The sequence below is a fragment of the Dendronephthya gigantea genome, unplaced genomic scaffold (genome assembly GCF_004324835.1).
Source record: "Dendronephthya gigantea isolate DGI-Jeju-01 unplaced genomic scaffold, DenGig_1.0 000096F, whole genome shotgun sequence".
NCBI lineage: Eukaryota > Metazoa > Cnidaria > Anthozoa > Malacalcyonacea > Nephtheidae > Dendronephthya > Dendronephthya gigantea.
Window position 1 is genome coordinate 699,920 of NW_021163106.1, and position 27,205 is coordinate 727,124.

General features: G+C 36.2%; 1 protein-coding gene and 4 non-coding genes across 5 annotated transcripts; 1 reads left to right on the top strand and 4 right to left on the bottom strand.

Moving 5' to 3' along the window:
• Positions 1-5,028: 5,028 nt before the first annotated feature.
• Trnah-gug lies at positions 5,029-5,100 on the bottom strand. Its single transcript has one exon. It is a non-coding gene; the product is annotated as a tRNA-His (tRNA).
• A 164-nt stretch (positions 5,101-5,264) lies between these two features.
• On the bottom strand, positions 5,265-5,338 carry Trnan-guu. Its single transcript has one exon. It is a non-coding gene; the product is annotated as a tRNA-Asn (tRNA).
• A 585-nt stretch (positions 5,339-5,923) lies between these two features.
• Positions 5,924-5,995, bottom strand: Trnah-gug. Its single transcript has one exon. It is a non-coding gene; the product is annotated as a tRNA-His (tRNA).
• Positions 5,996-6,158: 163 nt separating this feature from the next.
• Trnan-guu lies at positions 6,159-6,232 on the bottom strand. Its single transcript has one exon. It is a non-coding gene; the product is annotated as a tRNA-Asn (tRNA).
• A 6,169-nt stretch (positions 6,233-12,401) lies between these two features.
• LOC114534000 (hemicentin-1-like) lies at positions 12,402-22,456 on the top strand. The gene is made up of 7 exons (XM_028555639.1): positions 12,402-12,413; positions 17,397-17,493; positions 18,834-19,106; positions 19,530-19,805; positions 20,728-21,054; positions 21,480-21,752; positions 22,082-22,456. The coding sequence occupies exons 2-7, from the start codon at positions 17,409-17,411 to the stop codon at positions 22,261-22,263; spliced, it is 1,416 nt and encodes a 471-aa protein (XP_028411440.1). The 5' UTR covers positions 12,402-12,413; positions 17,397-17,408; the 3' UTR covers positions 22,264-22,456.
• Positions 22,457-27,205: the final 4,749 nt, after the last annotated feature.

Genomic DNA, 27,205 nt, shown 5'->3' on the forward strand with positions numbered 1-27,205 from the left:
CATTAATTTTTAACACTGCGCGCCAGTATTAGGGCTGTTCACATGAGTTAGATTGACTTTGAATCCGGAATGACTCAGCATCCCGTTTTACAAACCCTAGCTATTATTAAAATGTTTACATGAGTCAGGAATGAATTACAACTTGATCTAACACAGATTCACTTAACATTTCGATCCGAATTGAAAATTACTGATAAATTTAACATCAAAAGAACTGAATGTCATGGACCATGACCTCAAACGTGGCCTCCATTTCTCTCAACACAAACTTCCGTACGCTTGTGCATATCGCGAACTGCTTTTCTGATGACGGCATGCTGGGTATAAGTTAAGACTACAAAAACTCTTTGCTCTGAAATAAGTTGAACCATTTTTGTACTGGTAGTTTGCTTAGTCATTTGAATATTTTTGGGTCGTTATTTTTCCTTATGCTATTAAAGTTATTTTCAAATTCCCAGGAGCAGACAATCTTGTGTACAAACGTCAACTCATTTTCTAATGTATGCATGCATGCCATCAATATTTCACGCACTATGGTTCAGCATATGTGCAAATGCAATCATTTTGCAAAGGCATTCAAATTTTAACAATAGCTTGATTTCTAAAGGTCTCCTTTTTTTTGATACACCCTGTATTAGCTACTTTTCATGTGCTCTGACTTTTTCTCGCTCTCATACATTTTCTATATTATTGTCTGTCCCTAACTGTCCATCAGTTCTATAATTCTATTGTCCAAGCTTAATTATCTATAAATAGCAGTTATGTATATTACATCACCCTTTTTTTTAACAATATTAACATTTAACAAAACATAATTCAATCATATACTGAATGTCCAAATCTATCAGGTTTTCCTCTGACTCGGCTGGATCGTCGTGTCGGTATTTGATCTTGATGTCCAACATTTGTTGCTGCTGGTAGTGTGATGGTATTGTTCCTCTTTTCATGACGTTTTCTCTCATTATCGTCATCACTGTCCGTATCATCCTTTGGCTTTGGTATGCGTTTAAACTGTGACACATTTCGTGTGATAACGTGTCCGTTCTTGCTTCTTGCTTTAACCTGTGAATGCGATCTGTGTGTGACTACGAATGGAACGTTGTTGTAATTCGCAGTCAATTTGTTCTGCTTGTTCTGACGAACTAAGATATAGTCTCTTATATAATTTCACTCTCTTTTACGTTTCTTTTTTCATTCGCATATTCTTTGTTGTATCGCTGTCTCTCCATTTCATTCTTTTTAGCAATATTGTGTTTGTTAACAATGTTCCGCTTTTTCAATTCTGGAAGCTTTCCTTTCACTGTACGGTTAAATAGTAATTCCGCTGGTGGAACTTTCGTGGAAGAGTGTGGTGTTGTCCTGTCCTGTACTGTAACAAGAAACGATGTAGCTCTTGCTGCCAGGGTCTTCTTTCAATGTGAGCGGTTCGTAGCGTTTTTCTAAGGGGCTGCATGAATCTTTTCGCTTCGGCATTGCCCTGGGGCCATTTAGGTGTTGAATGGATATCTTTAATTCCAAGAGCTGTCAAATAACGATTATATTCTGCACTATTGAAAGGCGGTCCATTGTCTGTCTTGATAGTTGTTGGGATGCCATGACGAGCGAACATTTGATCTAATTTGGGTATGACCGCAGAAGCTTTTGTCGAGCGTACTACTTCCACTTCGGGATATCTGGAATAGCGATCAATTGCGACCAGAAGGTATTCTCCTGAAGGAAGTGGTCCGTAGAAATCCAAATGTATCATTTCCCATGGTCCCTTTGGCATTGTTGTCGTTGATATTGGTTCTTGTGGTGGTGCTTTACCCACTGCTTGACAAGGAATGCACTTCTCGATTGTTGCTTGTACCATTTTATCAATATTCGGAAACCAAATCTTTTCTCGGATTAATGATTTCGTTTTGGTAATGCCAAGATGAGTTTCGTGTGCAATGTCAATCGCACGTTGCTGTAGCGATTCTGGTATCACTATACGAGAACCACGAAGAACCACGCCCTTTGTTGTCACAGTAAGTTCGTCTTTTACTTGTTTATAAGGCTTGACTACCTCATAGTGCCACTTGTTGAGCTTTATAGCTGCCCGAACTCCTCGTGAGGTTTTGTCCTTGTTCGTTGCTTCTTCGATTTCCTCTATCGTCAGTGCTTTCGGAACACTGGAGCGAGCAATAAAGTTTATGTGCTTCTCTGTTATTTTCTGCTGTTTGTAGCTTTTTCCTGTTGGGTGGCGCGATAGATAATCAGCCGGATTGTTAGCTCCTGGCTTGTATCTTACTTGAAAAGCATAAGGTTGTAAGCGTAACACCCAACGTTCTATTCTTGCTGATGTTTTGGAGTTTCTGTTGCCGTAGATTACTTCTAGTGGTTTATGGTCTGTGATTAGAACGAATTCGTTTCCGTACAGGTATAGATGAAAATATTCCACTCCCCAAATAATAGCCAGCGCCTCTCTCTCGGTTTGGGAGTATCTTTGTTCGACTTCTGTTAATGCTCTACTCGCATATGCCACTACTTTCTCGTCGTCTTTTCCTTTGTTTCTCTGCGAAAGGATTGCTGATATGCCGACTGGACTCGCATCAACCGTTACCAGTGTCTCTTTATTTTTGTCAAAATATGCCATGCACGATGCTGAAGCTAAGGTGGAAGTTAACGTGTTGTACGCGTTCTGATGAATGTCGGTCCACACGAAAGGTGTATTTTTCTTCGTTAATTGGCGCAATGGAGCTGTAATGGTTGCAAATTTCGGAATGTACTTGGCACTGTAGTTTGCCATGCCGAGGAGACTTCTTACTTCAGAAATGGTTTTGGGTACCGGCGCGTTCTTTAAAGCTTCTACACGTTTGGGGTCAGGTTTGCTGCCGTCTTTGGAAAATACTTGTCCGAAAAATTCCAGTTTGTCACTCAAGAAGCTACACTTAGCTTGGTTCAAGCGTAGTCCTTTGTCGGAGATTCGTTTTAGACATTTATTCAAGTTTGTGTTATGTTCTTTCTGTGTTTTGCCATATACTAAAATGTCATAAGCTATATTCTTTACTCCGAGTAATCCTTGCAATTGGGTTTGTAAAGTGTACTGGAAAATCTCAGCAGCTGCATTGGTGCCATAGTTCAGCCTTTTGTATCTGAAAAGACCGATGTGTGTACTGAATGTAGTAATGTAACGACTGTCCTCGTGTAGTTCTAGCTGATGATAGGCCTGTGTAAGGTCTAATTTGGAAAAACACGTTGCTCCATTTAACTCAAAGCTGATGTCCTCAACTGTTGGAATAGGGTGTCGTACCCGTTTTATAGCTTCGTTGGCAGCGCGCATATCGACGCATATACGAACATCCCCGTTCTTTTTCGGTACTGCTACAATTGGCGACACCCAAGGTGTAGGTTGGTTTTCTGGTACCCGTTCAATAATATCGTCTTTCTCTAGTTGTTCTATCGCGTTCTGGACCTTCTGACGTATGTGATAGGGAATTCGGCGTTGTGGCTGTGCTCGGGGTGTTGTTGTTTTATCAACGTTTAATTTGATTTTCTCTTGCTTGAGTTTACCCAACCCGTGGAAAACTTTTGAATGTTTATTTAGAATATTTTGGAGTTCACGATCTTTTGTTTCAGTTACTTTGTTAAGATGAAAACTTACCAGGCCAAGTTCCTCTGCCGTTGTTGCTGATATTAGATTTCCGCTGTCTGTCGTTTCTGCGACGTAAAAAGTTGCCACTGCAACTCGACGGCGAGTCTCAATAGCTTCCTCAAACTTGCCAATGAACTTTACTGGCTTGCTAGCAGTATACGCAAACGCTTTTGTGTTCGTTTTCTTTAATTCTATTCCTGGTATTTTCTCATAATTTTTTATGTACCTCGGTCGATGACATTGATCGTTGCGCCTGTGTCTACGGTAGCTTTGAACGATTTGTATTTCTGTTTCGGTTTCATTTCATGTTGAAAAGCTTTTGTCTGACGTTGCATCTTTCCTCGACACACTCGAGCAAAATGGTTGAGCTTTTGACATTTCCGACATTCTTTATCTTTAGCTGGGCATTGTCCTTCATGAGGATACGTACCACCGCAATTGTGACACGTTTTCGATGTTGTTTTCGATGATACTTTGTTAACACGATCTGTATTTGTGTCTTTTGATTCGATGTCTCGCGCTTGAAATGTACTCATCTCGGCACGGCGACCATCGATGAGTATTAACTTCAAATCATATGTTGGGTCTCTTAATGCCTTTTTTCGAATCCGTGAAGATGAACCTGCCGTAATAATTTGTTGTTCGATTTCGAAATCTGCGTTGTGGAAAGAACAAGTCTGTGCTAATGTCCGTAGTCGTGTATGGAATTGATCAAGGGTTTCGTTCGGTTCTTGTTTCGCTTGTCTAAAGCGGTAAACTGCGTATCGGCGATTTTCTTGCGGTTGGAAGTATTCGTGAAGCTTTGTTTTCGCGGCTTCGTAATCAGTTGCTTCTCCCGTATCAGGTATTTGTCTAAATATCTCGCGAACCCGTTTGCCAGCTTGATATAATAGCAATGCGCGTTTTCTTTTCTCATCCGTAATCCTACTAGCGGGGATGAACATCTCGAAATCTTGGATCCAAATGTTCCAGCGCGTGCCTAAGCTTTCGCCAACATCGGGGTCTGGATTAAACTCTGGCAATGGTTGTAGTGAAACCGATTGCGTATTTACTGTGATATTTTCTTGTGGCTTGGCTTGTCCTTCAGCCATTCTCGTCATCAATATAATGATCTCACTCCTTGCTCCGATTTGTATAACTGTATATTTTGTTTCTCTATATTATATATATTAGCTACTTTTCATGTGCTCTGACTTTTTCTCGCTCTCATACACTTTCTATATTATTGTCTGTCCCTAACTGTCCATCAGTTCTAATTCTATTGTCCAAGCTTAATTATCTATAGATAGAAGTTATGTATATTACACTAATCTTATAAGAAGACGTTACTCCCTAATTGATGGAGAGTGTTCTTGCCCCAACAGTTTTAATATAAATGCACTTTCAAAAAAACTTTTGATTACAGGTGATATTGCCGTGACCAGGATTCGAACCTGGGTTATTGCGGCCACAACGCAATGTACTGACCACTATACGATCACAGCAGGTTACGGAAAAGCGATGAGAAAATATTTGCTAAACATAGCCCGTAATCGTGTAAAAATTATTAAAAACACTTCGAAGTATATTTATACAGTTGATGACATGGCTTTTGTTCAGAAGCGTGCGTTTTTTAAGATGGAAATATTTTTATAAAAATTGAAGATAACGTTTCTGGATGAATTCGAACCATCGACCTTTCGATTAACAGCCGAACGCGCTAACCGATTGCGCCACAGAAACTGCATGCAGTTCTTTTAGGTTAAAAAATCGATAATGACTTAAACTTTGACCAGAGTCGTAATGAACTAACCTTGTAAGAAGAGATTATACACTTTAAAGAAATTACACATTAAAAACACTTCAGCGTACTTTTATACAGTTGATGACATGGCTTCTGTTTAGAATCGTACTTTTTTAATATTGAAATGTTTTTTTTCAAACAGTTTTATTAAAATGCACTTTCAAAAAGACTTTTGAGTAGAAGTGTTATTGCCGTGACGAAGATTCGAACCGTTGGGTTATTCCGGCCAAAACGCAATGTACTAACCACTATAAAGATATTTTTATCAAAAAGTTAGTTACCTTTTCCGGATGGATTCGAACTATCAACCTTTCGGTTAACAGCCGACTTCGCTAACCGATTGCGCGACAGAAACTGCAGATTTTTTAGGCTTAAAAAAATGACTTGCACATTCACAAGAGGTGTAATAAACTAATCTTATAAGAAGAGGTTACTCCCTAATTGATGGAGAGTGCTCTTGCCCCAACAGTTTCAATATAAATTCACTTTCAAAAAAAATTTTGATTATACAGGTGTTAACTTATTGCCGGGACCAGGATTCGAACCTGGGTTATTGCGGCCACAACGCAATGTACTGACCACTGTACGATCACCGCAAGTTACGAAAAAGCGATGACAAAATATTTTCTAAAGACAGCCCGTAATCGTGTAAAAATAATAAAAACACTTCAAAGTATTTTTATATACAGTTGATGACATGGCTTTTGTTCCGAAGCGTGCGCTTTTTAATATGGAAATATTTTGATAAATTGAAGATAACGTTTCTGGATGGATTCGAACCATCAACCTTTCGGTTAACAGCCGAACGCGCTAACCGATTGCGTCACAGAAACTGCAGTTCTTTTAGGCTAAAAAAAACCGATAATCACTTGAACTTTGACCAGAGTCGTAATGATCTAACCTTGTAAGAAGAGATTATACACTTTAAAGAAATTACACATTAAAAACACTTCAGCGTACTTTTATACAGTTGATGACATGGCTTCTGTTTAGAATCGTACTTTTTTAATATTGAAATGTTTTTTTCAAACAGTTTTATTAAAATGCACTTTCAAAAAGACTTTTGAGTAGAAGTGTTATTGGCGTGACGAAGATTCGAACTTGGGTTATTCCGGCCACAACACAATGTACTAACCACTATAAAGATATTTTTATCAAAAAGCTTGCTACCTTTTCTGGACCGATTAGATTAATAAGATTAAACATTTGCAATGTTACAACTAAACTTTATAGAAGAAGCGACGAATGTGTAACACATAATATTCCTGGAAACGTATTCAGTTCCTTAACAGAAGGCTTGTAAAGCCGGTTATATCATTTTCGCCGAATCGAATGATATTTCGTGCGCTTCAAGATTTCTGTTAGCGTTCAGTGCATGCAATTATGTCATTAAGGTCAAATTTCAAGTCATAAACTGAAAAAGATTTCTTTCAAAAATTTATTGTTTTTTGAATGCCGCGGTGATGCAATGGTTAGAATCCATGCTTTAGTACTTTTGCTGTTTCCATAAAGCCAAAGTTCAACGCGCGCACAAACATGCAACGTCTCTAGCCATATATACATTAAAACAGCATTACGTATAGACTGATTGCATAGTTGTTGTGTGGTCATTGGGATAGATACGAAGCAACCTGATAATAGTAGCAAAATTAATAACTGCATATCTATAGTATGCAATGATTAAAACCCTTATATAGTTGTGTTAACAATGGAATAAATGTAAATAACTATTAAACTACATCGCAATAATTGTATCAACAATAGACATAGATCTTTTGAAGCGCTTGATCGTGGACGCCGACGTTCACCGGCCGAGGGCGATCCGAATAAAACACTTCGCAACTTTCGGCAAAGTCAGATGCATGCACCAAGCACTGAAGCACATGTATAATCAGGTATCTTATGTTTGGTTATATAATTTGATTTCCCTCGACTAGCTCCTCGAATCTGAAACGTGGAACGCGAAAAAGCTCAAATTGTACTAATGATAGAGATTGTATGCAAGTAATGAAAAAAATAGAACCACAAGAAAGTCGCCCAATGAACATTATAATATTGCTCACTGAAATTTAGCGTAGCTAAACTTTGATAGGCACAAAACACAAGCCATACTATCTGTTCAAAATAATCAGGATCATGTGACAAATATAACAAACCAGAAATTATAATTGATATTATACCATTCAACTATATATATAAGCTTTCTGGATATTAAACTATAGCATAAGCAATGAAAGACACGGTCTACAAATTGCGTGTTTTACGTGGTAAAATTTTAGCGCTATGTTTTTACCAAGTTTGTGCAGTCCTTGCGCACACTGGCACAAGCCCAATTGGTAAAATTGTCTCGAAGATGATGTGGGTTAATTTTTTGTTATAATGGTGAGTATAAACTCCCGTGTGCGTGCGTTTGGGATTGTCGTGTCTATATGGGCGACTGCACTGCTATATGCTTTGCAGAAAAAATTGTGCGCGTTTTTGACAGTTTCCGCTGTTTTTATAAGGGCAGTACATGTAAAAAATTGTGCACCTTTGCGCCGGGATGGAGTATTAAGTTGCTTTTCAGGGCGGAAATCTTGACGTTTGGATTATGGAACGCAGGCCTTCGACCCCATATTCAACTAACAAAAACTAACTTTTTTTCATGCAGTGTAGTGCAGATAGCGTATAATATTATTCAGATAACATGCTAGCTATATAGCCTATATTCTACTGTTAAAGTTTTGGCAGATGCTCTAAAATATGGAAGGAGATAAAGTATTTCATTATGAAATATTTAGAGATATTTTGTGACCACCAAGAATTTTTAGTTAAATAAGATTTGACATAGAGCTCATATTTTTCCCACAGGTCAAATCTTTTCAATAACATACATAAATATTGCGTCAATTTTAAGTAAAAAATTGAAAATAAAAAACTCAAAATAAAAAGAATATATAACTATAGTCTAAAAAGCGATCGATATGGCAGAGAAACGGCGAGTTTATATATAGCATACCGATGGTGATTTTCTACCAACCCATTTTCAAACTTCGACACGCACTGGCGAAAATTGGTTAAATGCACTTTGTTGAAAATAGCTATTGTGAAAGAGTGTAATACAGGGTGTCCCAAAAAAATGTCCCCTCTATTGAAATCAAGCCTTTGTTCGAATCTGATTGCCTTAATATTATGATAAACCCAGTTGAAAGCAAGACGCTTTATTTGAATGCCTCAACCTAATAAATATGCTATTTACACACTACTGCGTTGATCATGCATTCAAATTCCAACAAAAGCTTCATTTCAATAGCGGGGACTTTTTTTTGGGACACCCTGTATAGCGTATATAAAAGTTGATATAATATAACAGGAAACTCGCACACGATCTTTTAACGCATTAATTAGTTGTTTTTGCCAAAATGGATCGTGAAATGCATGGGTATAAACGCGAAAGTAGTTTGGTCATGCCAAATTACTTAATGTATATACGAGAATGTGCGTATTTATTATATCTATATAAGTATTTGCATAACAAATACCAGATATCTCTCGTTATAATTAGTTGAATTATATTTGCATCTCAGATATGTTGCTTACTATGTGTATAGAATTTAATTGCTGTAATAAATTTTAAACTATATGTCTTCTCACACGCACTATAGAAATAGGTACATTTATAATTGCGAAAAAGCATTTTGGGGCCTGCATGTTGACCCAGGTGATGGGTTTCTGGCAGTGCAAGTTGGCAAATCATCAAGGGCGTTGGCAAATCATCACGGCTCTACCAAAACGTTTTCACGGTTTTACCAAAACGTTTTTACGGCCAAAGCAAAACGTTTTTACAGCTCTACCAAAATGTTTTCACGGATCGGTCAAAACCTTTTCCCGGATCGATGAAAACGTTTTCACGTTTTGAACAAACCGTTTAAACGCTTAGCGTTTAAAATTTTTAAACGGCAACCGTTTTTGATTTTCACGGATAGAAAACGGATAGCAAACGGTATTTCAGCCCGTTTTTTCAAACCGTTAATGTATGTTTTCCCGTGGAGGGTCACATTTATGTTTTTAGCTGTGGTAATTAATTTTAATTCCTTCTTGTTATCTAGCGGTGGATTATGGAAGTGGTTCCTTGCAATGGATTATATGCATGCCTTGTTAGGGTGAAATTATTAGCTAACTTCATTACTTCAATTCGAGTTATGGAAATTTATTCGCCGCAATAATTGGGGTTGGGAACTGTGAGTGAGGGTTTAAAAGACTCACCATTCGCGGTTCACACGGGATAAAGAGTGATAAAGAGAGTCTTTAGAACTGTGAAAGATTTTTAAATTCGTGAGATAACGTTAATTGTCGTAATAAACTGGGAAGCACAGGAACGTATAAAACTGCGTTCCTGTGGTTCATTTTACAACTTTTCCCATCGTGTTTCGATCACTTCATTTCACTTCTAAATTAAATTAATCTGCTTAAGACTATCCCCTCCACTTTAGTAGTAAAAACGTGACCGGACGATTATTATATCAAGTATCAACAAAAAACCTACCATATACGGGAAGATATATTTGTAGAGACTATATTCTCACAATTTCAACAGGGCAAAACTGAAAAGATACAAGGTTCTTTATTCATATATTCAGTTCCACCCTGACGGGTTTCGTTTGTAAGCCATTCCATTCACTTAAAACAGAAATCTGTCCGCCAGAATTGAATATATGGCATGAGTATCGGTATAGTTCTTTCGAATTCCTATCAGCTTATTTTAATCTTCTTCGGGTAATATGAAAGTATTAGTCCTCTTTTTTAAACGGAAATGCGGGGGATAATGAAAGGCCAATTGTTCAAGGTCACATGCGGGGGGTGTGTGTGTAAATTTACTCACGTAGTACTCAGTACTGACGAACCAGAGATTTCTTTTTAAGCTATTGCACTCACAAAAGACATCCGTCGGGCAGAACTGAATATATATGAATAAACACACCCACAATTATCGTTCTAGTTTCGGTTCTGCCATCCGCATCGACAAAATAAGGCAGTACAAATTTGAGTGGACGCGGAACACGTTCGATAAGGAGTTTACTACAAGACAGGCGGAACAAGATCGAGAAATTCAAGAAATGAGCTAGGTGACGTATCTGAATTGTTAAATTTGTTTCTTTTCATGTGGATATGGGTTATTTAGAACACAATCTAACTGACAAAAGATTTTTATGTTTTGTGGGTATAAGGTCTATAACAAAGGAGCGGGAGGGCAAAGATAATTTTCCGACAAACTTAAATCAAATGTTTCTTAAAAACTGGAAGAAATACAGTGTGTATGATTCGTATCCAACTTTCACAAGCTGCTGTGTATAAAATACTAAAGTAAACGATATAATCTTTATATGTCAACAAAGATTGGCTTATTTAGTTTGGGATTATACCGTTCTTATATCGACAATGGTGTAAAAATCAACCATATTTTTAAATATATTTTGCATCATTACACGCCAAATTTTGATTCGAATTTTTTTTATACACCCTGTATATCAATTCATTTCTTATATAACATTGATGCAATGCCTTATCGTGGGATGTACAGGGTGTCCCAAAAAATGTCCCCAAATACAGTACGACAAATCATTCTTTAATATGCACGGGAATTAAATTTTACAAAAACGGTTTTATTCGTCAAAGTCTTACTTTGTCTTTGATTAATAAAGCAATTTATTCGCCAAAGACAAAGTAATTAATCGTGATGATGGATCAGAAGCAACCCGATTTTACAAATGAATGGTTTTCTGTTCATATTACATGAATTAACTGATTTAACTTTTTAAAAAGCTATGGCCATACCATTCAATGTTTTCCCTAATTCATTCCACACAAATAGTTGTTCGTTTGTGCTTGTGGCGTACTGCATTTGTAACCAGGGTTGCTATAGATTACTCAATAAATAGACAAATATTATTACCCTAATCTTTGTTGTCTTTGTTTCAAACAATGAAATCAAAGGCCAACCAAAACAATGTTTGGCTTCTTTTTTCATAAATCTGGCAACCCTGCATGTTTGTACTCGGATCGAGCTGCTTGATTATACGAGACACACACATGTTGAATCCAGTTTCTATAAGTGTCGTTTTCATCCTTGTCATCTAATTACAATGTACTTATATTGGTGTACTGTTACATGCTCCCCTCACTTAAGTTTTCTTCCCCGATAACACGTATTTTTACATATTTTTACACATCAATGATTTTTACTTAATTGTAAGCATAACGTTCGGGAGGACGTATGTTTTGCCAAAGTTGATAACCATGGTATATAGCTTGTCTTAAGGTTGATGAACTACCATAACTTTTTCTTCGTTCAAACGCACGCGATAGGTCTTCCCTATTCGCTTCGGCGTTTCACCAAACGGTCTGACCTATTGCATACGGCTTCTTGTTATTATTGGTTGACCTTACCTTATCTAAGTGCTCTCTAGCTAGCTGCCTAACATTCTGGGGCCGGTTGTATATAGTTAACTTTAACTATGATTAGCGCCAATCACTGTAGTTAAATTCTTAACTATGATTAGTTACAGTAACTACACGACTTAACTGCGTTGCACAAAACGTAGTTAGTCGGATGATTAACTAATCACGTAGTTAACTTGCGTGGAGCTTGCGTGGGGTTGTTAAACAGAGAAATAGCATGGAGTATTTCAAAATTATTCACCGCTATTATTGATTTTGAACAAGACTGTGGCCTCGTATTTACAAAAATTGAGAGTATTTTGATCTAAAATATTGTTAAAAATGCAATAAAACAAGGGAAAAGTTCAAAATAATTCAACGAAACGGCGCTCTTAATATAAAAAGGTCTCTTTGAGTCAAAATACCGGTTGCAATTGAAGATGGAGATGGCTAATCTTTGCTAGGATTGTAATTTGGCATCGACACGTCTCCCGAAGCAAAAATATACTCCTTTGCTGCCCAAATAAATAAAGGCATATTGAAAGTTTACAAGCTTCGACGGGGCCCTTTCTGAGTGGATAACGTTTGACAACCTTGGTATGTGTTGATTTTAATGTTTTCTTACTCTTGAAAAGCTCAAGAATCAAGACGCCATTTTTAACTATGTTTTGAAAAGTTAACGATACCCTTAATTGAGGATAGTTAACTTTAACTAGATTTTAACTACAGTAGTTAACGCTAACTACGTTTTTATACAACTGGCTTAACTTCGTGATTAAAGTTAACTACGTTTTAGCTACAGTTGGGTGGTTAAAAAGTAGTTAAACGTAGTTAAGAGTTTTATACAACCGGCCCCGGAAGGTTATTGCGGACTTTCTGTGCGTACTCTGTTGAGTGCTATAGGATTCCCAGTTGTTACACCGGATTCTAGTTTCAGAAAAATGCGAGGTGTTTTTTCGAATACGAGTTTGTACGTGGGACCCAGTAGATTCATCTTTGCTTGTATTAGTTAAAGCCTGATTCTCATATGTCACCGACGGTCGGTGTTGTACAGAGTGCATGAGTAAATAAACTGACACCTTTGAAACTCAAATTAGCTGTGAACTTATGGCTGGAATATGACAATTCCCATGTACATACAATCAACAAAAACGATTTGATAAAACTGTTCTTTTGTATTTACAGAGCTTAGAATGCATTTTAACTCCAATGGGAACAAACTTTATGTTTTAGGTTAATTAATATGATATGCTTCGTATACCCATGAAATATTTTAGGCAACTTCTGTCACATTAAAGCCGCTATGCGGCTAATTTGAATTTCAATTTTTTTGGACTCACCCTGTATTGTTTGTGGTCGTTAACGAAGAAAAAAAGTGATCACCGACAATAGACACTGCCCACCGTCGGTGACATAATATGAGAATCAGGCTTAACCAGCACCGTAGAACGAGAACGAACGAATATACAAGTATGCGTGCTAATGTTTTCCTTGAATTTATGAAAAGCTGGTTTGTTTGCATACCATGCATTTAACATTCACAGCGAAGGCGTTAAACGAACGCAAAGTCTCATTACTGAAGGAAACAATCGTTAAAACACAGTTTCCCATCGGCCAACAACGCTAAATCCGTAGAATAGCCAGTGGCGTAGCCAGCCCGACAATTTAGTCATGCTATGCTAATATTTTGGTGTTCATCGACTGTGAAAACAATGAATTTCTAAAGAAATGAATAATGATAATAACATAAAATTTGCATAGCATGACTAAATCGTCAGGCTGGCTACGCCACTGAGAATAGCAAGCTCTTATTGGACAAACGTTTAATAACGTCCGGTTTAATCTATTCGCACGCAAGTTGCCAGCTTGGAGAACTGAACGTTTGCTTGCTTACGTACGTACGGAACGAACATGGAATTTGCTTGCATGATATGTTATAACTCTGGACCTGTGCCCGTGGTATTTCAGTATATTTCACAACTCGGGAAACGGTATATACATTAGCTTACTCACTAACTCTCTAAGATCGTCGTGCATGTATAGCTCTGCCGCAGTGGCGTAGCCAGCCTGACGATTTAGTCATGCTATGCAAATTTTATGTTATTATCATTATTCATTTCTTTAGAAACTCATTGTTTTCACAGTCAATGATCACCAAAATATTAGCATAGCATGACTAAATTGCCGGGCTGGCTACGCCACTGGCTCTGTGCGAATGTACCCCGGCCAGTTTTAAACCAAAGTACTTGCTTGGATATATTACGAAAATATTTCTATTCTCGAAAGTATACTGAATATTTTGGAATTCTTAAATCTGATCGTGAATCAAATGATATTACTAGGCTGTACATGTAGCGATAACAAATCGATATCTCACAGGAAGTTAAACGATAAACGATATGCGCATATGAACATTTACATATATTATACAAATGCTGTGAATCAGAATTCAACTTCGTTACATAACTGAATTTACGTTCGTTTAACGCCTTCGGTGAATATTACTATCAGAACGGCACGGTACCCGTGGCTTTTTCATCCGCGCCCGGCATTTGTTTTGGTAGCCTGAGCACTACTAAAATTGGACACGGGTATATACCCATTTCAGCCATATCGGCCGTGCCAATAAATTGAGTATAGTTTAAACGGGGCTTTAGTGTTTTATGTTACCAAACAAAGACCGGGCACGGATGAAATGGAGGCGGATGCCCATATTAGTCGTGCCATGCAAATAGATGTGGTGTGAACATGGCTATAGACTAATTCAGCCTCGCCCTAATCCGGCGAAACCCGCAAAAATGTATTTGCATGCCGCAAAATAAAGTTCTCAGGCTTCGGTTGTGTGAAAGCTGGATAGATATAAATTTAATGAATGCATATATAAATATACCATCATATTGTGTTATCCCGGCTTCAAAGCGATGAACGGCAATCATTTGTGAATACATAAAGACGACGATACATTTGCAATTAAATGTGAAAAACTTCATTTGAAAAGCAAAAACTGTAAGTATTTGTGTTGAATAACCGGTTAAATCTTAAAGGAAATTTAAGTTTTTCAGTGTGGAAATCTGAAACGACTAAAGTTTAAGCATAGCTTACTATAGCCATGCATGCATAGGCAACAGAGATGAAAATATATTAAATGGGTAAAAACCTATATCATATTTAGTAGCTACTTTTTTCCGCAGTGGATGTAAGTTCGTAAAAATTAAACCAACTAGCTACATCTATTCGCAACAGAACGGTGCCAGACATTCTTCATTTGATTCAAAAGTTTCGAGTTGTACGATTTTGCATCATTTTTAGGCCTCAAATTTATTATTTATTTATTATTTATTTACAATATTTATGCGTATAATTTATACAGATTAAATAATAATGCGTGATCATACACATTCTAATTGTTATATCATTATATCATTATATCATTGTATATTAATATATATATATATATATATATATATATATATATATATTTGTTGGTATAAGAATATTAAAGATGATCCTAATTATTTCCATTCATTATAACTTTTAAAGAATGGCTTGAATAATGATATAACATTTGGATTGTTGGAATTTCAATGTCTACGATCAGGCATTACATACACATAAATGTTGTACACCCTCTATATATTTTTTTTTCTAAGGGTCTTAATTTCAAGTAGAATCATACACACTTCAAATTCAAGCCAGAAAAAGTAAAAGGAAAAATTAGTCGATTATCGGTTCTCTGGCAGGAATCGAACCAATAAATCACCTTTCATTTATCCTCACCTATTCCCGGGTTTACCCACTTATACACATTCACCAAGGGTGCTCAAGTCATTGGCAAGGACATTGCACCGGCATCGCAAAAGCGTAGGTGCCGGAGGACCGATAGTTGACTCATTTTTCCTTCACTGAACTGTTCCTGGCTTGAATTTGAAGTGTGTATAATTCCACTCGAAATTAAGACCCATTAAAACCCGTACAATTCGCATGCATCGAGTGAATTGCCAAAAATCACAACAAATATACATAGCCTATATATATAACTTCACCGCAAACGTATCAATTACGTTGAAATATCTTGATTTTTTCTTTTTTATAATAAATTATATACAATTCATTTTTTCCAGTAGAAACATACTAACGTCTCCATTATACTGCCTGTCCTTCAACATGCTATTTTCTCGCTAAACCTGCTTGCCTAATAAGCTAAAGTGGAAGCGGCTTACATGTGCTTTCAACGACCGACGGAATTTTCCTTTTCGATCCGCGCACGATTATTGTAGCGGCTTTCAGTTCGATTGAACAATAACAAGGACTTTTTTGGTTAATTGTGGTTAGTTATATAACGCGGTATAACTAGTTTCGATTTGAGACAGGTGGCTAAAGGTTTGCACAATCATGTTTTTCGCCCAGTTGGTTACGTCATTCGTCGAAAAAAATTGTAATAATAATTATAAGTTGTAAAATTCGTGGTTTCAAATAACACATCCAGCTGTTCGAACATCTCGGTTTATGCATCGTTCGCCTCGACAAAGCGGGACTGCGGTTTTTGTAAGTTTATTCATTTATATGTTACTTGGTCAAGACTATTAAATTGTTGTCTGTAGAATATATCCCCGAATTTGTTTCTTCGAACTTTACATCGCGTCGTCGTTTCAAAATTCGAAACATGCATATAATTATATAGCTTGCGCCGCGGCCGTGTATTTTACTATTTTCTGTTTTATGTACAAGGTCATTTACAGCAATGGATAATGAGGTTTCGGCAGAATGCAAAATTACACGGATTAATCATTCAAATTCAAAGTTCCTTGTCAACAATGATATTTCAGTAACAACAGAAGCCTTAAATATGAAGTTAAGATCGTTCTGCGCAACGGTTCTCCTAGCAATGCAGGGCTATCTCTATAAAAATTTGCCCAAACTTCGCATGTTTACAATTTTAAGCACATACCTAAACTCTAAGATATGTTTATTTAGAAGCGGGCTATAAACTATAAAGAGTATGGTCTGTATGGATATTAACATAGCCATTGTACCCGTTAAAAAGTTCAAATGTAAACAAACCGCCTTTGTTCACATACGGACTTAATTCCACCTTAAGCGGCCAATTATAACAGAGCCTCTTGTACACGAGAGCTATAATTATATATCCGCAGAGCTAGCTAGAAATCACTCGTGAACATTAGGTTTTGTGGGCGTTTGTTGAATAATGTTGAATAAATCAGGTAGGTATCCTAAAAAATGTAGTGAAATCAAACATCGCATTGAACCTGCGTTCTTACACCTCTAGGAATCGTGTGAATGGCGAAATTTTACGGGCGGCTAAATAAATTAACAAATAAATACAGTGTTTTTTTTTCCTTTAAACAAATATCCGTGGTTCGGTGGCGGCGCAAGATAAAAAAATCGCAGGGGGGGGGGCAATTCGGGGCGAAGAAATGTTTCGGGGGGGGGAGCGTTACCCTAAACCCCCTCCGGTAGCTGCAGCATTGCGTCAGTTGAGGATGATTTAACATTCGTCTCTTCCGAACTTCACCCTACGTGATGTTCAGTAAACTGATTAACTTATGATCTATTCTGCAGGATATTGAAAAGATGAAGTTTACAGAGTTTACCACGTTTACAGCTGTGTTCCTCTCCACATTGATACTAAAAGTTGAAACCAGTAATTGCTCGAGAAGTGAGTAATGAACTAGAAACACATGCATGCATGCAGCAACCCTCGCTATTTCAATTCCCTTAGCTAACCTGACCTAAACTTTAATTATGAAATGACACAGAACTCAAATCAGTCTATATTATAATTATTTTACCAAGTATATTTACCATCATTAGCTACGAAAATAATCATAAAGCCGGCTAGTGTAAACATTGGCCGTTCAATTTTGCTTTATAAAAAGTATACAAAAACATACTCACATAACACTGAGGTAAACTTTTCCCGTTTTCTGTTACAATAATAATATAAACTCGTATTTTGTTACTCTTCCAGCTTGAATAACTGCAATTAATTTCAATCTTTAAGGCTTCAAAAAAATTAAACCATGGTTAAATTCAATAGGACAATTCAATCTTTACGTACATGCAAAGCGTTAAATATTTTTGAATATTTAGACAATTGACTCTAATGCCTGTATTGTAAAAGCTCACTTACGCTCAAATTCAATGAGTTGAAGATTTCACAAGTAAAAATAATCCAACGCCCATTAAATAGAAATTGGATGATTGCCAGATAACTTTAATAAAAAAGCCATCCCTTCAGGTATATAAACCTGCATGGTTTTGATTTACTATTTAACTCCGATTAAGATGCATACAGTCAGTGCTACATCTATGAATAGCATTAAGTTATTGTTGTTCAGCATAAGTGTGGGAGAGGGCTCAGAGGCGAGAGAAAATTAGCTTAAAAATCGCCAGCTTATTACGTTACAAGATAATAAGGCGAAAATAAACAGATTTTAGTTGCTTGAAGGAAACGGTTATTCTTCGAATTCCCTGGTCATATTTTGGCTATATATCAAGAAGTATTGATAAATTTGTACTCTTTTTTGCCAAAAGGCAAATCGTTAGCATTTCTGTCGTTGATCCTTAGCATTCATCATAATTTATTTCAACGTTTTCATCATATTTTAACGTTTTTATTTCTATAACTATAACTATAAGTTTATATTGCAAGATTGTTGTGTTCATTGGTGCATCCATCAAAGAGCAACGTATATAAATATTGCGGACTCATTGGCCGAAATATTTGGCGAAGGCATATGAGTATCTCTCCCCCCCCCCTGACATAACGAACTTTCTTGGTCACCTCAAAGTTTATTTAAAGGGATTGACTGGGGAATCATGAACTTCGATGAAATATATATTTTTTAGATTTCCCCTAAATACGTATTATGTAACATTATCACATGGATTATTCATTCCAGGATGTGATAGCAATTTTACCATTCGCTTGCATGGGTAGCTCTTTTTCCGCTGCGTTTACGTTTGCAATTGATAAAGATCTGTTTTCTATTTTAGCTATAAAATGCCTGAAAGACCTTCCTTTCTATAAAATTCGTTTGATTGGAGAGTGGTTGGTAATCGATTGTTCTGTTAATACAAGTGACAACGTAACTCTTTGGCATGGTAACAGCCAAATGAATACCGACAACAACAGAGTAACCATGGTTTCGAGAAATGTCTTCAACTTGACAAATCTAACGCAAGCCATGGCGAACGAGGAGTACACATGTAGGGCTTGTGGGCGCAACGCTTGTGGTACCAAATCTCTCAGAATCTTCCTTCTATCAGGTAAGGCTTGTCATTGAACCGACTCTTATGGGTGTATACAATATATACAGGGGTGTATATATACAGGGGTGTATACATGGGGGTGTATATTATACACTTAATGTATGCTTCCGAGGGACTTAGTGAGTTTACACAGAACCTATATAACAAAATACTATATACGCTTTATGCGAAAACAGAGGCTAATTAAATCCGCCCACGCAAAGAAACATAAACAATGTCCTTAACATTTAGTTTTAGTTTTAGAATGTTTCAATAGCCTATATAGTTGTGGCTGAACAGAATATAATACGGTTTTACTATTTTTAGAACCAAATGCTTATGCAAATAGTAAAGAAAATTTTTAGTCGCCTCTTATAAATATTTTAGTTGGTCAATATATTGATGTCACAGTGGAAGTGATTAAACATTTACCGTTTTTAGAACCAAAGGCTTACGCGGTTCCAGTAATAAGGAAACACCCGGATTATTCCATATATGATATTGGAGGCAGTGTTGAGTTGCAATGTCATGTTGAAGAAGCCTCCAACAAGTATAGATTTAAATGGAGAAAAGTCGGGTCCAGCAGAATAATTAAAGAAGACAGGAAATTGCGCCTAAATTCATTATCCGAAAGTGACACGGGGACATATGAATGTGAATTAAGTCGTTTTGCTGTGCGTTATATAACCCATATGGCCGTGAATATATCTGTGAAAGGTAAGGTTTTATAATTTTCTATTTCTGTCCAACATTTGGAATGTTCAATGAACATCTCTAACAAACAATTAAATATTGTTTAACTGTGTGAGTGAAGCAAGAAGAGCGTTTCACAGCGGGCCTGTTGAGAAAAACCGGCCCGCTGTGAAATGCAATCGAACCGCTGTGGAAAATTTGAACAAAACCGCAAAACCAAACCAACGTGCGGTGAAAACCTCTCAAAGGCTAAAAGAATGTTAAAAATAAAAAACATACCAGAAAACTTCTTAGTTTGGATTTTTTACGCCTTTTTCCCCTGTCAATACGTTGTTATTTTAATCGATTTGCCGTGATTTAGTTGCTATGGTATAATTTTAGACAATATTTGCCAAATTATCTTGTTGACGTATTTAAATTCTAAAATGGCTTGAGTTTATAGTTTTATAGTTTATTTATTAAATTTGTTGTATTTTTTGTGTTTCATAAAGTCAATAAAGTCAGGGTTAAAAAATAAACACGTTATTTACCGGCAGCTTCGGTCCGAGTGCCCTCGGTCTCAAAAGGCCGGTAGTGCTATATATAGCTATATATATATGTGTGTTATTATCGGCAGAAGAAAGAGCTTTATCTCGAAAAATTAGTTTATGAAGTTCTCTTTCTATTCCGTTACCATTTCATGCAGTTTCGACCTGAATATTCGCAATATCTCTTTTTTTTTTCAAAGTCTATATTATGGAAATACTCTAGTAATTGTAGTATATGACTGCTAGTTAGAAATATTATAGAAGTTTATCATATCCATATAGTGAGGATTGAGGAAACAGTATGGGTATAGCATATCTGAATAGTATGGATTTTGAAAAAGAAACGTGATATATTTAAACGCTTTTAGATCTATAGCTAGAACGACAAAATTAAAACTAATTAAAATAATATTTTATAGCCCCACAGGCTTCAGTAGTTCGCATAGATGATGCGCGCACTGTCTTTCGTCAGAAAAAAGGAGAAACTTTCTCTCTATCGTACGAAGTGTTATCCTATCCAGCTTCTGATATTTACTGGTGGAAATCTGAAGATGGGGAGATGTGGGAAGTTATAGCCCAATGTTTGCCGTTAGGAAGTTGCGAAGTTTACGAGGCGAATCATAATATAACAAAGAAAAGTTTTAAGATAAAGGATCTTGAATTTCCTCAGCACAATCTCTTTTACAAATGCAACGCAAGTAACGCATATGGAAATGATTCAAAAATGTTTCAACTACAAGTCCACGGTAAATAAAAGATATATTGTATTTCATTTTCTTGCTCATTTTTTCAAGATTTGATTATAAAAACACAGATGTAATTTTAACATGCATGACAGAAGATTGCAGTGGCACAAACTATCACAAAACAAATTATAACAAAAGAACTTGATGTTTAAAGGACATTATTGTGAAACATTATTCAGAAAGAAAAAAAAGTCGACAAAACGCCACAAATACCATATTTTTTCCATAGTGGAACGAAGTAAAACCGTCTATGTTCAAGGTGGCTTCGAATAAACATACATTGTATACGTGAAGACTCATTCTGACGAAATCAATAATAATTATAGTCAGCAGCGTCCCTAGCTCGATAAGTGCATAGCGGGGCAGGGACATATTCATATATGCGTGTTCTATTTCTATTTTTATTACTATAAATCTCTTCACAGTGGCACCCGTGATAATAAATATGCAGGAGAGAATGATATTTACGAAAGGAATGTTAATAAATTGTACCGTGAACGAAGTTAACCCACCCGAGATTGACTACACCTGGTATTCATGCTACACCCGCAATTGCGATGACAAGGATTGGAAATTTGAAAGTAAAACATCGTCCTTACGACTTGATCGTCTGCTAAAACCTGAGATGACGTATCGATGCACAGCACAAAATGCTGCTGGAAAAGCATCTAAGAAAGTGACCGTGTTCAACATTGAAAGTAAGAAACCAAAATAATTTACCATCCTCTTAAATATACGATGTGAAATATTTTTTTCAGTAGTTGCAAAGCAAAAATGGCTCTTACTGTGCACGTCAGTAAAACAAGGAATTAGGAGCCACAATTCATCATATTAATTGGAAGCCAAAAATTGAAAATTCTTCTGATCAACAAAAGCATTACTTCTACTTTGGTGTATATGCATAAAAAGGTCTAAAAATAAAAAAAATATTTAGCACTTACAACTCTATGTGATAAACTTCGAGGTAGTACAACTCATGATTGTTTAAAAATCCAAAAAATAATACAGTTTAATTTCGTTTCTATAGAACTTCAAGTTACTTTGAGCAAGGTATCATCTGTCATTCCAATAGTTGTTCCTGTTGCCATAGTATCCTTGATCATTTTGATCTTGGTTTGCATATATTTATACAAGAGATACTATCATGAAAGTGGCACCGTAAAGACGTCAACTGCTCTTACGGAACATGAAACGTTTAAACTCACGTAGCTTAAGAGAAATGTGTTTCGTCAAATATGAATTTAAAAAAGAGTTTTGGTTACAGTGGGGCTGCGCTATGGTATTAATAGTCTACCAAAGCAGGCCAAGGAAGCAAAATCTTTAGGTATCTTTAAAATATGATAAAATATTGTAACTATACTGAGTCAGACATCGATTATTCCTATTTTTTATCTTCTTTAATACTTACATGTTTATTCGTTTATATTATAGTACTATTTTTATTACTTGTATACATATGTATATTCTTAATCTATTGTAATTGTGTGACGCCCCTCACGAAAACCATCGACAGATGACGAGGGTAGCGTAATTTTATAAAGTTTTATTGATTGATTGATGACAAATGAACATTATATTCTGACTTTCTGGTCTAAACTAATCTTTTATACTAACGAAAAACGACAAAGGGAATTTTTTTCCTAGTTTGCTTTTATTTGTTGACGTTGTATACACATCTAAGAACCGTTTGTGTGCTGAAAGCTTTACATGAAGGCAAGGGAATAGAATCGGGTACAATTCGCAGTAAAAATAGCCCAGGTTTGCTATAGGGCCGTTCGTAATATTTTTATACAGCAAAGATGTAGGAAGATGCTGAAATTCGGTGCAACTTGCTAACGCGGTGTCACGATAGCTGGTGCAGATCGATTTCTCCAGATCTTCGGAAATAATCATAATAGGCCGGTGTATGTGTATATGATGTGTTACTACAACCTATACCTGTACCCGTCTGGGTTGCACGCTTCCTGTGCCCTGGTTGAAGGCATTGCATGCGTTTTATGTTTCGCTTCAGGCAGTTTAACATAATTATCAGAAGGAATACAGGCTGGTGAGGTGCATAGTGGTTCAGTTTTTAGTTCCGATTATAAGTCAGATATCAGCCCTGTTCACACTACATTTGATTTATTGGCACGGCACGGCTAAAATGGGTACTCGTGCCCATTTTATCCGTGCCCGGCCTTTGTTTTGGTAGCGTGAAAACTAATGAAGCCCCGTTTACACTACACTGAATTTATCGGCACGGCACGGCTAAAATTGGTACCCGTGCTCAATTTTAATAGTGTTCAGGCTACCAAAACAAAGGCCGAGAACAGATGAAATGGGCACGGGTACCCATTTTAGCCGTGCCGTGCCAATAAATTGAGTGTGGTGTAAACGGGGCTATAATGTGGACCTATACGAGCCGGATCTAATGTGGCTATTTACCGATGCCCGCCCGCAACGAGCAGGCACGTGCAATTTAAGGTACCTAATTATCAATAATATGCTAATAATATACTTTCCCATAAAAATATTCTTTATCGATAAGGTACTTGAGCATCTCGAGTTATCCTGACATTTTCAGTTGTTAAAGGTCGATAAAATTCATGATGTTTTCCACGTGGACAAACATGACTTCTTACTTTAGGGTTACATAGAAAGAAACTTATAATGTTTCAGTATCACTGCAAATTTTTCACCGTAGCAAAGGGTGATTTCAGCTAGAAGCTATAATTTGATCTTGTCTATATATACATGCGTCGATGTGTCCAAAAGCCTAAACACTGAAATGAAAATCATACGTGACAGGACGATAATTATTTCAACACCTACGTGCTACAGGAAGAAATAGAATATGAAAATCATACGTGACAGGATGATAATTACGTCAAAACCTACGAAACTAAACCATTTCAAAATCAAAATATCTTTAATGTGTTATAAATTATACGCTACGTGATTATTTTTCATTGCATTTTCGTATGAGAAGAAAATTCAAGTCGTGTTGGGTGTAGACACAGCGGAAAAACGAGAGAATTGATTTCAACGACAACGTATTTGATTTAACAACTTTAATTTGATAATAAAAAACCAAATAAGGCCGGACACGAACGGGACGAAGTCCCATGCTAGGTGTCAGCCCAAAATACAAAATAACAGTAGTAAGTTAAATAAAATTAAAAGTATATAAACTATGACATGAACACGTCCTATACAACGAGTAAGTACACGTCAAATCTGGATCAAATATCTTAGAAAGAAGGTCCTTATAAATCTTAGTTTATCGGTAAAATTTTGCACTATTCACATTGACGATGGGCTACAGCGAAACGTTGTAAAATAACACTTAGTCACTTACCGCGATATATTCTAATTCTGAAGTAATTTCATGCTCTGTTTTGTATTCTTGCGTCCAAGCTTCAAGGCTTTTTATATTGAACAAAACGTGGGCTCGGGGTTAACCGCTTTTACAATAAAATTTTTTTATAAAGAAAGCAAGAACAATTGAAATGATAAACATGTGCTTGAGACTCAAGCTACTTGATACTGTAATGATATAGAATATTAATTTACATCAAGACAATTTATATTAATTTAGCTCAGTCTGAATGTGTAATATGTTTAATGCGCGGGGAAAATATATCATCGCTGAAAAATAATACGTGATCTAGATCATTCTATTCAAACCCGTAACTTTAGCCACGCCATTGGCCAAAGAGAATAAAAGTTGACGTATCGAAAATATGTGAAGAAGTATAGATAAGAGGGGAGTTAAACTGCCGTCTGGAGACTTGTTCGGCTGACCCCTTACGAAAAAAACACATGTGAAAACCACATGTGGAATCACATGTGACTCACATGTAAAATTGGAACAATTTAATCACATGTGGTTCACATGTGGTTGTACCACATGTGGTTCACATATGAATCACATGTGGTTGTACCACATGTGGATCTAAGGAAACCACATGCAATTCACATGTTACTCAGTTTCGACCTTCACATGTGGATCACATGTAGTTCACATGTGACCCACACAAACTACTTCATGACACCTTATCTTGTTTGTTATGCAATTATCATGCACAGAAAATGCCTTAAATAAATCACTCGTACACACTATTACAGGGTGAAGCAAATTAATGCGCACATATATTAATAACCATATTACAAAATGAAGTGAAACATTTGACTATGTTAAAGAGTAAAAGATACATCTATAAATATAAAATAAAATGAATTATAATACTATAATTTATTTAGTCACCCTACTGTCCTTAATTGTTGCTAAGATTTTTCTGATTCTTTCTTCGGCTTTCCATTGACAGCCTAAACTCTTTGCACTCTTGTGCAATAACAGCTTTTATAATTGTATCATTTGCTTGAGGAAATTTCATGTCGACAAAAGCTGTAAAAAATATAAAAAGGATGTCAATTAATAGCAATTGCAGTTCATCACAAACAATAAATAATTTACAGTCAAATATAAATTGAATGGCTACAAAACATAACATTAACTGGAAAATGAGAATGTTATCTCCTGTATACAGAAACATTAATAAAATAACAATCCGTTCTTCTGAGAACTGCTGTTGTTCATGGTCAATAGTGAATAAGGTTGTGCAGACCTAGGGAATGGCTTAGGCAACGAAGGGGCTTGAATCTTAGGAAAAGATGCTAACTTTGGTGGTGTACATATTTTCTTGGTTTCACAAAGTGCTGCTAAAACTGCCCCTTTAAAGTCTTAAATCAATCTGGCCATGTTGCTCAGTTGGTAGTACCAATCTGTTTCTGTGAGGCTTTCAGACCCAGTCAGGATATACAAAATATTTGAAATATCATATGTAAAAATACATTAATTTCTTCTAAATTAGGTGTTTAGAAAAACAAAATGTTGCTATACTGTATACAGAATATTGCTACTGTTTATAAGAATCCAAAGGTTATTGAATTAACTGGGGCACAAGTTAAGGCGCAAGGGGTATTCTTTAATTTAGACCATATTGTGTACCGGTATATACCAAATGGTAATATGTTTCAAACCTTTATATTCTTCTTTGGTTTCTTATTGTCAGCACTGGTCACATCTAATCTCCTCTTTTTGGCTTTATTATCATCACTGTTATTATCACTGTTATCCTCCAACTGCTCAATTCAAGCTAAGTTTTCATCAACTCATTCTTGCTATCTTTGAAAAAACACAAATACTCACATAGAAAATTTATATATAGAGTACAGTACTGTTTGGTTTTTTTGACAATAAGAAGATAGCGTATAATTACTAAGACGGCCGAAAATTAAGATGGCCGACAAAGCGAATATATTTTTGAAAATTAAGAAAGGCTTGGAACCCCAACTAACCGTAAAATCATGATTTGCTGAAAAAATTATTGGTTTATTAAAACTGTAAAAATTTACGAGAAATTTCCCTGCCAATAAGGGAAGAAACTTTCTTCGTTTTGAATTATAAATTTCAATTCTCGACACAGAAGACTATGCACTTAAAACTCGTTTGCACGCCTACTGCGGGTAACTGTTTCTCGAATTAATGAACACTAGCACTATGTATAAGCTGCATATGGTAGGTTTCTCACTACCATAGCAGCTGAACTATACTTCTCACTAAATTTAGCGTTCCAAATGGAAACGAAAGCATACAGTAACGTCTTGTGCATGATTATTGATACTGCAATGGTATCAATAGTATCCTGGTCATGGCTGCATGATGTTCCATTTTGTGCGTACATTAACTCCTATTCAGTAATTAGTACGCAAGTTAATTACAGGATATATTCTGTAGGATATAGAAAGAAGTTGAGTCCAGCAATTGTTCAACTTGTGAGTAACAAATTTTACACAACTTTATCTGTCATATATACCGCTTACAATATATGTCTTGATATTTCTTGTACCATTGGACCCTTGAAATATCACTTGGCTACATATATATCTCATTTCGCAACGTGTTAATCTTGTATATAGTCTCATTAAGACTATAATCATTGTACCTATAACAAAAAATCGGCTTCTATTTCAGCTATAAAATGCTTGGGTACCTCTATCCGACATATAATTTTCGTTTGATTGGAGAATGGTTGGTAATCAATTGTACTGTTAATACAAGTGACAACGTAACTCTTTGGCATGGTAACAGCCAAGTGACCACTGAAAA